This window comes from Propithecus coquereli, unplaced genomic scaffold (genome assembly GCF_000956105.1).
Source record: "Propithecus coquereli isolate 6110/MARCELLA unplaced genomic scaffold, Pcoq_1.0 Scaffold371, whole genome shotgun sequence".
Classification (NCBI taxonomy): domain Eukaryota; kingdom Metazoa; phylum Chordata; class Mammalia; order Primates; family Indriidae; genus Propithecus; species Propithecus coquereli.
Window position 1 is genome coordinate 1,440,482 of NW_012149408.1, and position 14,207 is coordinate 1,454,688.

The window sequence follows — 14,207 nt, forward strand, 5'->3', positions numbered from 1 at the left end:
TGTGGTTTTGACTCACGAGGCAGGGACTTGAGTGCCCAGGACGATCACTGAGGTCTCTCCACTCTGCGTGGGCCCGAACGCGATTGCCTCCCAGTTCTGTGTAACCCCTGTCTTCCAGCCCCTATCAGCTTTTGGCCTGCAGCTGTGGTCCTCTCCTAGGCTACCTGGAATCTCATCCTGTGGGACAGTTGCTCACCCCTTTGATAAGGACCAACAAGAAAACTTAGGACAGACATCTCGGGCCCCTATTCAGTGCAGCTTTCTGCTTTCAGGTCCACTGCCACAGATTCTGGCTATTAGAACAGACCTCAGCTCTGACCTCTGCATCTTCCAATCAGTGAAGCGCCGTTGTCTGCCTGAGATCCACCTGCTGCAGCGCTTTCAGCAAAGCACTCCCACATAGAGAGCTGGGCAGGTGTGGTGCTTACCTTGTGTGTCTCCCTCCTCTCCAGCATCACAGTACTCTGCTGTCTGTTGTCAAGGCCTAGAACAATTGGTCTCTATATTTGGTCCATATAGTTTTGGGGTTTACTTTTGTTTTTGTTTTTGTGCTTTTGCTTTTGTTTTGCAGAAAAATGAGTTTGCTACCAGTTTACTCCATCATAGACAGTAGAGGAAGTATCTTTTGAAATAAAAAATATATATCTATTAAAATCAGATAATTTATCATAATGTCAGATCATTCCTATGATGTAAAATTATTCTTGAAGACAAACTTTATATATTTTATTTAAAAAAAAATAAATTCTATTTGTGTGGCCAGAACTGCTAATACACCAAATCTCAAAATTAGATGTGGTTTGGCAATCAGATATTCTCTATTTTCCATGTAGATTGAAACATCTCGGGACATTTTGAACTATAAAATTTAATCTTTTAAATGAACTCCTGCCAAATTGTTATTAAAACGGATCTATTTTGTTAGAATGAAATGTAAAGATGTTTTCTGAGGGGAGGATATAAAACAATAAATAACAAGCAAATTACCCAGTGCCTAGACCAGCACTGGGCACATTAGAGTCACTCAGTAAAAATTTGCTAATCTGGGTAATAGATGGATGGATGATATTTTAGAAAGGGATGAATCTCTTTTAATATCTTATACTATTTAGTTTGAAAAGTAAATAGGTAATTTAAATACATATGCATCCTTCTCTTATATAAATGAATGTGTATTTGGTGTGTATAGATGTATGTTTACATACTTGTGTATAAATTCACAGAAATACATGGCAATGGCCTTCTCTGTTCACTGATGTATAGTGATAATCAAAATTAGGGATAAAAGCATTCAATTGCTTGAAAAATAAATAATTACAATGCACTGTATATCTGACTATAACATCACTTGTAATTGCATGCTCAGTTTGTATTTTGGAGAAGTATAATACAGATTGAGGAAATGAATCTAGTGGCTTACTATTATTCACAATATTGAAGTGCCCCAATAAATTTCCAACCCAGTCATCTTAAAATGTTGGTTTTATCTAGAGTGTTATGCTGTGATATTAAGCTTAAGAAAGTAAGTCATTATTACTGAAATTGGTCTTTGTGAACATTACCCTTAAACTATGCGCTAGCATAATAAGTGAGAACCTTCACTGAAGACAAAATTTCTAAGCTGCAAAGATAAGCAAAAGTAAACCCTTTGCGTAAGTGTTGATGCTTTTCTGCCCGAGTGAAGCACTTGTTATTACAAATATTTTGTTTTTGTCAAGTACCTATTCTGCTTTGTCCACATTGCTTGGTGGCCTGACCCTGCAGTCTGAAATTTAAGTGGCCAGAATTACTTTGAAATTTGATCGTCTCAGTATCCTGGGTACTGCTGTTAAATTGGGAGCTCCCTCCACACCCTGCAAGACTTACTTTCCAACTGCCTGGACTCTAAAATCATGGTTTAATAGAATCTTTGTTCCAAGAGGACTCTGAAGTTTCATTAAGGATAAAGCAACCTATAATAATAATGCTTTAATACAGTTATGTCCAGCAGTTAAGTCAAAGTATGATAAAAGTGAGAGAAAGCAATTGGTTTTTGGTTGTTCAGTTGTGGTTAAATTTTTATTTTATCATCTAACTCTTTGAGATGCTGGAGATTTTATTAGTCTGGGACAAAGTGTCATGTTTATTAAATGGCAGACAATTACATCAATAGGGTATCAAGGCCCATATGCTTTTTTGTATGTTGAAAACAGTATCATTGGTTATATGATATTTCCAGGTTCTTCTAACTCTTATGATTTATTCCTCCCTTGGGACTGGAATTAGGGATTGAGCAGGTTCCAAAATGAGGCTGAAATACACAGATGGTATGAATCAAGGCACAGATGAATGAGGGAGTCACACATTTTAGTGGTGAGCTATCACCAGCATCCTACATTTGAGAGATTTATACTTTAAAAAGTTGAGAGGCAGGAGGGGGGGAAAGAAAAAATTGAAAGCCCTTGCCTTTAATAGTATCCTCCATCCATATTTCTTTATTCTGCAAAATGCTCCTAAAAACTAAAACATAAGAATATTCTGAAATTACTCTGAATGAAAGTCTGAATCTCGTGGTCCTCTTAAGTTATATTAGACTTTTTCTGATATAGTTCACTGATTGTCATTAATTTTATCATACACTAACAATTTCCTGCTGGTTTTCACAGGAACAAACAAGCGATGTTTCACTTGCGTACAAAGCATTTACTGAAAGCCGGTTAGGTAGCAAGCACTGCACTAGGTACTGATGATGAATATAGCAAGATAATTTAACATGTTGCAGCACCTTTACCTGGTATTGTCTTGGGTAGTTTTAGAAATAGCCCCGTGAATTAGGACCCCAGCTCCCTAAGGCCACGATGCCCACAGAATAGAGCCATGAACTCAGATTGAGAGCTGGGATTGTGCTGGAATCACCTCAAGCCCTTGACAGGACAAGGGAAAGTACAGTGCTTTGATCCCGATTAGGTGCCCGGCCCTGAGCTGGACACATGACCTGTAGCCAGGTCATTTAGCCCCCAGGACAAGTTGATGACTGGGTGTTATCATCCGCATATGCACAGTGGGACTCGGGTTCTGCCTGCCCAGATCTGTCTACCTGCCTCGGGATCCCAAACTCTACCAGACCACTGTGGCCATCTCCCAGCTACCCAGCCACACCAGCAGCTTCCTCTTTCACGTGCATTCATTCATTCATTCATTCAGGTGTGCATGCTCAGCCTCCCGAATCAGGAGGTCTCTATGCCCGGTCCACGCAGCAGGTCTCTGAGCGCGACCCGGTGCCCGCCCTGCCACTCTCTCTGGTCTCTGATCCACCACTTTGCCACCCAGACGTTGAGTCGGGGTCCTCAGGCTCTGGTTTCAAGGGAGGCTTTATTTACATCCCGGTATTTTATCAAGTTGTTACTCCTGCAAGCAAATGGAGCTGACCAAACAAAGTTATCTCTTTGAAGAGGTACAGACACTCAGACCCCTGTTTTTGTGGATTCCTTGGGTTCTTCGTCTGTCTCTGATATCTAAATGCTGTTCTGGCCAAGAACAGAGGCCCTGACACAACATACCTCATTAATGCAGCCACTGCCTGTCTGCAGGAGAGCGAGCCTGTGGTCTCAGCAACAGTCCTCACAGAAGCAGACATGGGAGCATCGTTGCTTGTTACCTGCTGAAGAAGATGTGAGCTAGACAAAACACTGACCACCAACATGACACGTTTACCCTGATAGGCTTGATGGTCCTGGGGGACTCAAAAGACAAGAGAAAATTCAAAAGAAATTTAAGAGCATTGTAAACACATGAGATATTTATGGATAGCTCAAAATAAAAGCAATTGATATCTGAATTAAAACATTGAAGGTTTACTTGTTAATCTTCTGAGTTTTCAAAAGCTGATTTATTAGTGAGAGAGATATAGGCAGGAAAAATATGAGGCTGTGTTTTTAATAAATACCTTAATTTCTAAATGTGTAATTACATTTAAGGAGGATATTCAAGAACTACTACTATTTTACCTTTTTTGAAGGTAAAATTAAGATGGATTATTAAAAATAAACCCCTCATGAGATGACTCACACAATTGTGGAATGAGATCACCATGCAGAGAATGCCATCGTTCTGGCGGAACTGTATTGACATGTTCCAGTGTGTTGCTTTTCTTGTAATACGAATCACCCAGTAGATGCAGCCATTAAATTTCTTGGGAAATAATGCAGCACTCGTTCAAATATTCCCTACAGTTGTGCAGACAATTTAAGGAATGTTTTCATCTTGTCCAGTCGAAGCTACAGCCAGCATTCCGGAAGATTCTATCATTTCACAAGTCCTACTGTTTGCCCTTCACTAAGACATTCCTTGGGACTCAAAGGATGTGAAAATAAAACTAATTCCTTATGCTTGGAGAGCCTTCTGTAGTTTATAAATATCAGACCTTGTTTTAGTTTCCTGCAAGATCAGCCCAGCCATGTGGGTCTTCCTTCCTTTGCACACACCCTTCATTCTTGAATCTTTCATTCACATGTCCTTCCCCCTTGTAGGCTGCCCACTTTCCTCCTGACAAACTCCCCTGGCTCAAGCATTGACTTAGACATGGTGCCTTCTCTGACTGCATCCCTGAGCCTTCCGGGCTAAGCCTGTTCTCCTCCTGAGAAGCTCACCCTGCACTCTGCTCTCCTCTCTGCGGGGGCACACCGCTTTCCACATGCACCGTGTGCACCCTCTTTGTTCTTCAAGGCCAAACTTAACAGTATAGGTGGAACCTTTTGCCCAGCAAGATGCCTCCCATACTTTTTATCAAAGGTTTGGGGATAGAGGATACATGGATGAAGGGAGGGAGGGAGGGAGGGAGGGATGGATGGATGGATAAGCCAACAAGTGTCCTAATCATCTTTAATTTAAAAAGGAAGATTCAGAGGTGGAGAGGTTAGTGGGAGGTGGGGTTGAGAAGAATATAAAGTGTTAAATTTAGGGGTCTTTTTAATCTTAATTTTTTATAGTTTTCTGAAATGTCTGGATTAAGCATATTTTACTTTTTTAATTAGAAAATATAATTTTCATTGAATGGGTAATGACTAAGTACAAATAAAGTTTCAGGGGTGGAATTAATTTGAACCAAGTCTATAATATGGGTCTATTCACTCTATCTTGTGAATCTCTTGCTAAGTAAACATCCATTTTTAACTTCTATCAGTTGTTTTTCCCTTAAACTTTTCAGTGATATTTATCATAGATTTACGGACAGCATGTAATAACAGTATGTAATACTAATGACTCTTTTTTCTTTAGGACATCTGTAAAGCTCTGTGGTGCCATCGGATCGGAAGGAAATGTGAAACTAAGTTTATGCCGGCGGCAGAAGGCACTGTTTGTGGGCACGACATGGTAAGAAGCCAAGGCTGGGTGCAGCACCATAGGCAGGTGTCAGTCTTTCGATCCGCGCGCCTTTCCTCCTCTCGCACTGGTATTTTCTAAACCTGTATTTCTCCTACGCATGTGTAGGTATCTACATGTCTATCAACACTGTTTTTATTTTATACTGATACTATGAAAAGGACTCCTTTTCTCACTTTTGTGAAAGTATAATTGAGGAGCCATCTGGAATTCATAGACATGGAAGTCAGACAATAGGCGGTGACTGAATTGATTTAATAAGGGGAAACATGAAAATGTGATCCCCGTTTAACCGTGTAAAGGACCAGCATTGGCTAGCACTGCAAAAGCTTTGGCGCATCCGTTTGAAGAGCCTGGAACAGACCATTTTGACCTGTTGTTGCTCCTGTGACGAGAGATAGAGCTGTGATGGGGAATAGAGGAACTATGCAGGGTAGCAGGTTTGTTACTCAGTGGTATGGAATGACAATTTTGTCATTAAAACTTAAAAAATAAATTATCTTAACACTCAAGGGAATATTTTAATTCTTTTGGTCTAACCTATGATTGTATTTCTTTCAGAATATAAAAGACTATTTATTGATAAGGATAGAAAAATACTGAACCCAAATTGTCACTGTAACCATTTTTGCTTTTTATGTATTTGACCTTTTTAGTGACATTAATGAATATGAAGGAGAAATACATGCCTGAATATCATTGATTTGTGGTTTAAATTCTGAATAAACTACATCGCTTCCTAAACATATTTAACTGTGAGTACAGACAGGAAATTTGCAATGTTAACAAGCACTGCTAACATCCTTTCGGTTAAACCGTGGCGATGCTGATTGAGGAGCACAGAGGTGAGGGGTGTGTACTTGAGAAGCACCCAGCAACCTTTCCTTCCAGGCGTGCCGTTGTGTGCTTTATTTTTCAGTTTCTCAAAGAGAGTGATTGATAATTGAACTCTTCCAGTGATATAGGCAATAGTTCAATTAATCCATAAAAAATATAATGAAAATGCTTTCAGTTTCTCGAAAGAGAAGATGGATGAAGCGAGATACTGCAGTGTGGAAACTCTGCTGGTCGAAGGATTTGAGGCAGTTTGGCTGAGGGTTGTGCTGCAGATAATCATGACTTTTCTGCTCATAACTGATTAAAATGTATTCTTCAGGTGATAATTTGCAAACATTATGCTATTCCTTGGAAGGTCGGCAGCCTTTCTGTCGTTGCGTGTGGGTTCTCACAGGCGGCGTGGGTGGCTCTCTTGGCATCCTACTTTCTTTTGCTCACACGTGGTTTCTTCCTGGGTGATGTAGCTGAGGTGCTCCTCAAAATGGTCCTCACGTTCTTGTTACATTGTACTTACCTTGAAAGCACTGTTGAATTAATCTTCACTGGCATTTTAAATTATTTTCCCTTGTATTTCAAATATAGCTTTTTCCTTCATGTTGAAAAGAATTAGGGCATGTTAGGACAGCGTAGGTTCCCACCAATCACACAGCCGGACCCTGGGCAGAAGCGGTCAGCTGTTCTGTCTTTCTTTCTCAATGCCAAACCCCATGCTTAGCACATTCCCCGCACTTCACCCTCAGAACAACCCTCTGCGGGAGCCTACCGCAGTCCCATTGTGCAGCCAAGGGCTCTTCCAGGAGAGGGACCCAGGTTTCCTCCGTGCACGACCATGAGAAGTCCAGGATGAGTGGGGACCACAGCCCGACACGTGCCGGCGCGGAGTCCAGTTCTTTAGTCGCCGTGGCTCCCTCTGGCGAATTTAAACCAGTTCTCCCTTTGTCATGATAACAACTTCAGTGCTAGGGACTTGGCCTGTGTTACTACACTGGCTCTTCACCATAACTAAATCTGGTAGTTTCTCTCCTCCCTAATTTTCAGAGGAGGACGGAAGGCTCAGAGTACTTGAGTAACTTGCCCCAGATCACACAGCTCACAGAGCGGATATGCAATGCTCATTTTTATCTCCGCAGAGTCAGTCTTTCCACTTGATCACGTTGCTTCCCCATATCCTCTGGATTTACATGAGATATGCTGATGTTGTGAAGCTTAAGCATAACGGAAATAGACACTTTGTTGTGACATCTGACTTTCTAAGATGAAGCCTTTTTTTCATAAGCCACAATATCCATCAATAAAATACAAAATTGTGATAAAAACAAGTCAGTCAGTCCTAAGAAACCTAATTGGTATTCCAGTGGAAATCTGTATGTATATTCAACACAGGTCTGTGATCTGCCTGACATTGTATGCAAAATTGTGTGTTTGTGTGTGTGTGTGTGTGTGTGTGTGTCTACATGCACCCATATATCTCCCCAAACCCCCTTGGCAGAAGATAGAGTGCTTTCTTGTCAGATTCTCAAAAAGAGTTTTTTAAAAATAATTTTTATAAATAGGACAGTCACTTAAGGATACTCTGGCAGAAATAGCAAAAGATACATTTACAAGGAAACTAATTGCAGCAATCAGCACCTAAGCAGAAGACTGGGAATGATGAAATGGCCTTCAAGAGAGGACTGGCTGGATAAACACCCCATGGAGTATTATGTAGCCATGAAAATGGAATGAGGGACATGGCTATACACTTCCGTGAAATGATGTGCAGAACAGGTTAGTGGGAAAGCAGGATGGAAAAAATTTTGTGTAGTGTGCTGTCATTCATCAAAGAAATGGAAATACTAACTGGCATAATTATTTGCTTATATTAAAAAATAAAAGGATAAACCCTAAATGTTGAAAAAAACATAAACATTTTAAGTAATTTGAAATTTTATTAAAGCAGTCCCTAAATATCAAAAGCAAAATGAAACAATTTAACCTAATTGTTACCGAGTTATTGGCTTAATCATAACCATAACAAAGGAATTACTTCAAGTGACTTTAAAACCCCATAATTTGACCTCTATCTCAAGTGGGATATATCCAATGGCGTAAAAGGTACTACAAATATTTTAAACCATTTTCATCAATTGTATTGTTACTCATGGATTGGTTGTGCTCTTCTGAAACTACTAAATACGTAGTATGGGACAAAGGAAATAGTGAATGTGTTTATGTTAAGAACCAAGATTTTTGATGTGTGAGAGAAAAGAGATACATATATAAAATCAAAGAAGCAAAGTAACATTTATAATCCTAAATTTGAATTGGATAAACTACTATGAACTAGTAAAGCAATTTTCTTTAAAATTAAAACAAAAAATACAGACACAAACAGAAACTTTGTCAATTGACCAATCAGTAGCAATGACCACCCCCTGGACAGATTATAGCCTCTTAACCCAGTTTTTCCAGTGAAAGGATCTTCTTGTGCGAATGGATGATTCCAGGCCTATAACAGGGAATGTAAAAGGTAAGCCTGAGACACCTTGTTGAGTCAGAAAGCTAGAAGCCTGTCAGAGATTCCTGAGTCCCAGCAAAGGGACTCTGAAGCCATTGTTTCCAAAAGAGGCATACTGCATTAGCATACCTTAATTTAACATACGGAGAAAGCATCATTGTTTTCCTGTGTGAACTCAAAGTCAGGGTATGTAGACATTTGATGAAGACTACATTTTCTTAAAAGAAGTAATACAGCTAGTCACGAAAACGAATAAAAGAAAAAAGATAGAATTTTAATATTATCATTCTTTCAACACTCAGATACATAAAGGATCTACGAAGTGATTTTTTTCAATGGCTACTAAAATTATCAGGTGGGAGACTGATGGGGAACTTTACAGTGGGCAAGTCAGCCTGGCAATCCCCGCATCACTGAAGCGTCTTGTCATCAAGTTCCAGGTGTGGGGAGGAGTTGTGTGTGCACACACAGAGAGCCACCTGTGGTGCAGGCTGGCTCAAAATTCAACTCCGGACCTAACCAAGTCTCTAGAGGCAACTGCCGGATCTCAGCAAATCCCGGGACAAAGGAACAGGTTCAGTGGCACCACGGACACACATCCAGCAAGAACTGGAACTGGGGAAACTCTGCCAGACAAGCAGATCGTTTCCTCACCAAGTGAATTCAGGGAAAAGAGAAGATCAAGGGAGACATTAAACACTGAGACATAAGAGACCTAACAGCCAAGTGCAAGAGATGGGCCTTATTTCAACTGTGATTCTATTAATAACATGTCCGAAAAAAAAAGGCAAATTGGAATTTCGAACACCCACTAGATATTAAGAAATTATTGTAAGTGTCAAGGCATAATAATGACATCGTGGTTATGTTTTTTAAAGTCCTTAATTGTGGGCCAGGCATGGTGGCTCACACCTATAATCCCAGCACTTTGGGGGGATTGCTTGAGCCCAGGAGTTGGAGATCAGCCTGAGCAATATAGAAAGACCCTATGTCTACAAAACAATTAAAAAAAAGAGAGAAAGAAAGAAAGAAAGAAAAGAAATTTTGGGAGCCCACAGTGAAGTAGCTTTGAAGTAATGACATTAAGTTTTGAAGTCAGTGTTGGGGAGACAGAAAGTGGGCGAGGGTATTGGTGAAATAAGATTGGACCCGAGTTGATGTCTGTTGAGGCAAGGGTGCCAGTTTCAATGGGGCCTTATGCTATTTACTCTACTTGTATATATCTTTGAAATTTTCTGTTTAAAAAAGTTTATTTTTAAAAAGGAGAGTGAAGCTCTTACAATGTCACTACCCTTTCTGAGTCTATGACTCTGCTGGGTAATGACAACAGATCGACAGCAATGTTGGGGTCCACATCGAGTTTGCGCATAGGTCCCTGGTAAAAGCGGTGGTTCTCCGACAAATTGCACACGCTTGCTTTCAAGACAGAGCCCCTGTCTGCCACTTACCTGCCTTCACTCTGGAGCTTCAAATTCTGTTCTTCATCTTGAAATCAAAGTAGATTTTCCTAGAAACGCTTCGTGAGTTATTCAGCTCGTTGATTCTTGCTTTCATGTTTGCTATCTCCTGCATTAGAAAGCTACCACTGGATGGTTTTAAAAACAAAACTAAATAAACAACAGCAACAACAAACACACATGTGGCTTCTCCCTGCCCTATGCGGTCCCGTCCTCCACCCATGAGATCAGGCCTCACTCCTGTCTCCACTCCATTTCTCTTCTGTCCTGCAGGAGGCCACTGAGAGCAGACACCTGTTCCCAGCCATGGTCCCTGGTTGAGCTGAGCAGGGCTGTGGACTTGGTTCTCCTCCTGGGGTAGGGACAGGTCGGGGTGCAAGAGAGACTGTTGCTTTGCTTACAGAAAAGAATTGAATAATTGAATGCATGAGGCTTTAGTCCTCAGAATTACTTATGCTTTTAAACTCAATTTTTCTTCCTTAAGTAATGTGAAATGGAATCATTTGAAATTGCCTTTTCAGTATGCCAACAATGGTCAGATATCAGTGGTTTGACATGTTTTATCTAATATATTAATTATTAATTGAAGCCTTATTTTCCTCTTATAAAAGCAGCATTGTTTTCTCTCAGTGCAAATCTGGTGGCTTTAATCTTAGAGATAGAAAGGGGTGACCCAGCCTACAGGCCAAGCTCTGTTGGCCCTCCCAGGCCAGTGACAAGTGGCAAGCATCTTCCTTCCTCCTCTCAACGGACAGCCTGGACCTATAAGATCCTTGAAGTCTACACAGAACCACAGGGGGAAGCAATGCCATGGGACACAGTTACACATGCACGGCACTAGTGTGCGGTGGAGCAGGTAGCCACGTGGAATTTCGCATGCATTAAGAGTGATGCAGATAGCATCTCCAGCCTTGTGGGGACAGACGGAATTCCACGTGGATTGTTTCATCTCCTTGGAAGCTGTGTGGCCTCTGACATGCCGTCAGGTAATAATCTGCAGGCTGTCAGCCCAGGTGCTTTGGGGTGAAAGCTGGGAGTGCCGGCCAGAAATGACAAGGTGTTGAGCCACACGGAGCCTCCAGCTGCACTTTCCCACCTGAGACTCTGTCTGTTCTGGAACTGAGATGTGAAAAGCACCTTGTGTTCAGGAGAGGTCAGAGTTCACTGACTTGGGAGTTGAGCAGACTGTTCGAGCAGCACCCCTTCATTAAGCACATCGTTTCCAGGAGCTGAGACATTTGAAAATGAGTTTTCTATTCATCTTCTCTGCGTGTGGATTTATAGAAGGATGCTAGGTTTGGAAAGAATAAAGGAAATCATATGAAATTACTGTGTTTTTACTAGATGCTATTGAGGGTAGGGATGTTAATGTCTGCAGATTTTACAAAATTTCCTACTCCTCAGCCTTACGGTGCTTAAGTACCTATGAAATAAACCCACCTATGTATCCATGAGTCAAGTAAACTTTATTTATGTATTTTTAAAATCTTTAGTGGTGCCGTGGAGGGCAGTGTGTGAAGTATGGCGACGAAGGCCCCAAGCCCACCCACGGCCATTGGTCAGACTGGTCACCTTGGTCCCCATGCTCCAGGACCTGCGGGGGAGGGGTGTCCCACAGGGACCGCCTCTGCTCCAACCCCAGGTGTGTATGTCCTGGCCTCCTTCCTCATGGGCAAGAGATTTCTATGCCATGAACCTTGCAAACAGCATGCCTGCACCTAACTAAGCTCCATAGTATTAATTCTGCACTTTACATATCATCGTAGAAAATGATAGTAGGAAAGGCATTTTACTCAAGCATTTCTTAAGGAATTACCTGTCTTTGGTATAATTTAAGATGCTTACAACTACCTGATCACAGCAAAAAGTAACAGACCCAACAGTGATAGCCAGGAATTGGATTTTAACCGCATTTACTTGCAATACCAAGGGTATGTTTAAAACAAATGAATAAATCACGAGAAAAGTATATAGAACACAAATGAATAAGAATAATTGTTTCATGTGAAAAAAATAAATTTTGGAGATTTCATGAAATATCTTTACCTTCACGATGGGGGGTTTATTTAATTGTGGGCTTCTGTAAGAAGACAAGAATGTGAGAAGCAGTCACCAGCGTGGTGGAGGGAAGAGGCTTTTAAATTCCCCTTTTGCTCCCGGTTTGATTAAGGCATACTCATTTAGGACCCAAAGGGCCCCGCCCCTGTCCCCTCAGGATGCTCTCCCCAGGTGTGTACACCAGGATTCTCAGGGGCGAGCAGGGGTATTGGCTGTTGGTGCCAACCCCAAAAGGGAACGGTTCCTCTGATTTGGTTCTCGGATCCTGGCCTCGTCACCAGGAGGCTGGTAGCAGAAAGAAGTTGAGGTCTGGAGAGACATTGTTGAATTTCAGTCTGAGTTCTGTTTCTCTTCACTGTACCATCCTGGGGGTCCATGGCCCTTCTCAGCCAGTCCTCCCCGGGGAGTGTGAGGAAAGCCAGGCCCACCTGCTCCAGGGGAGCTGGGGACAGCAAGGACAAGTCCGTGCCAGACGCTTGCCAGATTCCGGCCTGTCCTGCTCCTGTTGTTAACAATACACCAAATGGAAAAGGAAGCGCAACCTGAGTCGTTCACGTGTAGGAAAGCACCTGTCAGTGCTTAGAAACCCACCTGTCTCAGTTACCCACCCACTCTAGGCATTTAACACCACCAGCTCCGTCTCTAGTTAGCCTAACTTCAAGGAAGGGCTGAGGAGCTACTAAACTATGAGGTTTCTAACTACGAAATATACATTCCAGACCGTCGCAAGGAGGGAAGTTTTGCATGGGCTCGCCTCGCACCCTAAAGCTTTGCAACAGTCAGAAATGTCCCCAGGACAGTGTTGACTTCCGTGCTGCCCAGTGTGCTGAGTACAACAGCAAGCGATTCCGAGGGCGGCACTACACGTGGAAACCTTACACTCACGTGGAAGGTAAATCTCTAATTACTCCCTGGTAAAAGCCTGTGCTTTACTGTTTAAAGAATGACGTAATCAATGGTGTGGTGTCAGAGAAACCAGACATCCTTCCAAGAGGTCACTGTCACGTACTTGTTCCTGGTGGTTGGTTTGGTTTTGCCTGACCCACTGTCATGGAATCTTATCTAAACTTTACTGGCTAGGCGGTCAGAAATCAACACACCAGATAGAGAGTGTGTGCACAATACAATGAAACGCATCCAAGAAGTGATAAAAAATACCAAGTAGATGACGTGTTGATATGGGATCAATGCGTGTTTTTTTAAATTTAGAATTGCAGCAGTTGATGGTGATGTTGCTATATGCGTGTTATCTGTTGGACACCTATAACTGTCAAAGAATGAAACAAAAATTTTTGTACCTTTTGGAAAATTGAATACTATTTCAATTTTCAAGCATCTTATATTCAGAAAGTCTTAATCTATAACTGTAAACCAATAAGTTTATTTGTGGTAGATGTAAGATTTTATTCTCCAATGGGAAAGAAATGTGTTGCTCTCATGATTATAATAACTTGAAGTCAGTAGCTCAAGTGGCATAGTCAAGGAGAAATTCAAAGAACAGTTAATCATCTCATTCCTTAAAATTGGGAATTCTGTCTAAGAAAATGGCAGAGATACTTTGGAAATACATAGTTTGGGATATTCCATCTGACATTTACTTTCATCATCTCGATATCATGTTCTCATGGTGGCAGATTTATGAAGTTGCCAAATTCTGGAAGGGAAATCACAAGCAATCCCACATAAAGCATGTTTAGTTGTGCTTTTATTCTTAAACTGTAAAAATTAAGCCAGTAGGAGAAAAACAAACCATTAGGCAGGAGAATGAACTTTGAAATCAAAGCCCAAAAATGTGTGTGCTACTCCTGACTTTGCCAATCTTCGGCAAATAAATTCATTAATCATGGAGTCACACGCTAAATTTGATTCTTGGAATTATTCAGTTGAATCTCTTATCTTGAACAATAAGGAAAATGCAGATGAGTCTTGGGCCTATGAAAATTTGTATGGCAGACAAAATCTTCATCATCAACTGTTCCTTCTTTAGCAAGAAGAGA

The 14,207-nt window shown here is 41.3% G+C and overlaps 1 protein-coding gene across 1 annotated transcript in view; it reads left to right on the forward strand.

Moving 5' to 3' along the window:
• Window positions 1-14,207, forward strand: part of ADAMTS16 (ADAM metallopeptidase with thrombospondin type 1 motif, 16) — a 137,502-nt gene that overhangs the window by 69,881 nt on the left and 53,414 nt on the right. The window contains exons 10-12 of the mRNA XM_012651848.1: window positions 5,257-5,352; window positions 11,646-11,794; window positions 12,930-13,102. Coding sequence (XP_012507302.1) covers window positions 5,257-5,352; window positions 11,646-11,794; window positions 12,930-13,102 — 418 coding nt within the window. The remainder of the gene's footprint in view (window positions 1-5,256; window positions 5,353-11,645; window positions 11,795-12,929; window positions 13,103-14,207) is intronic.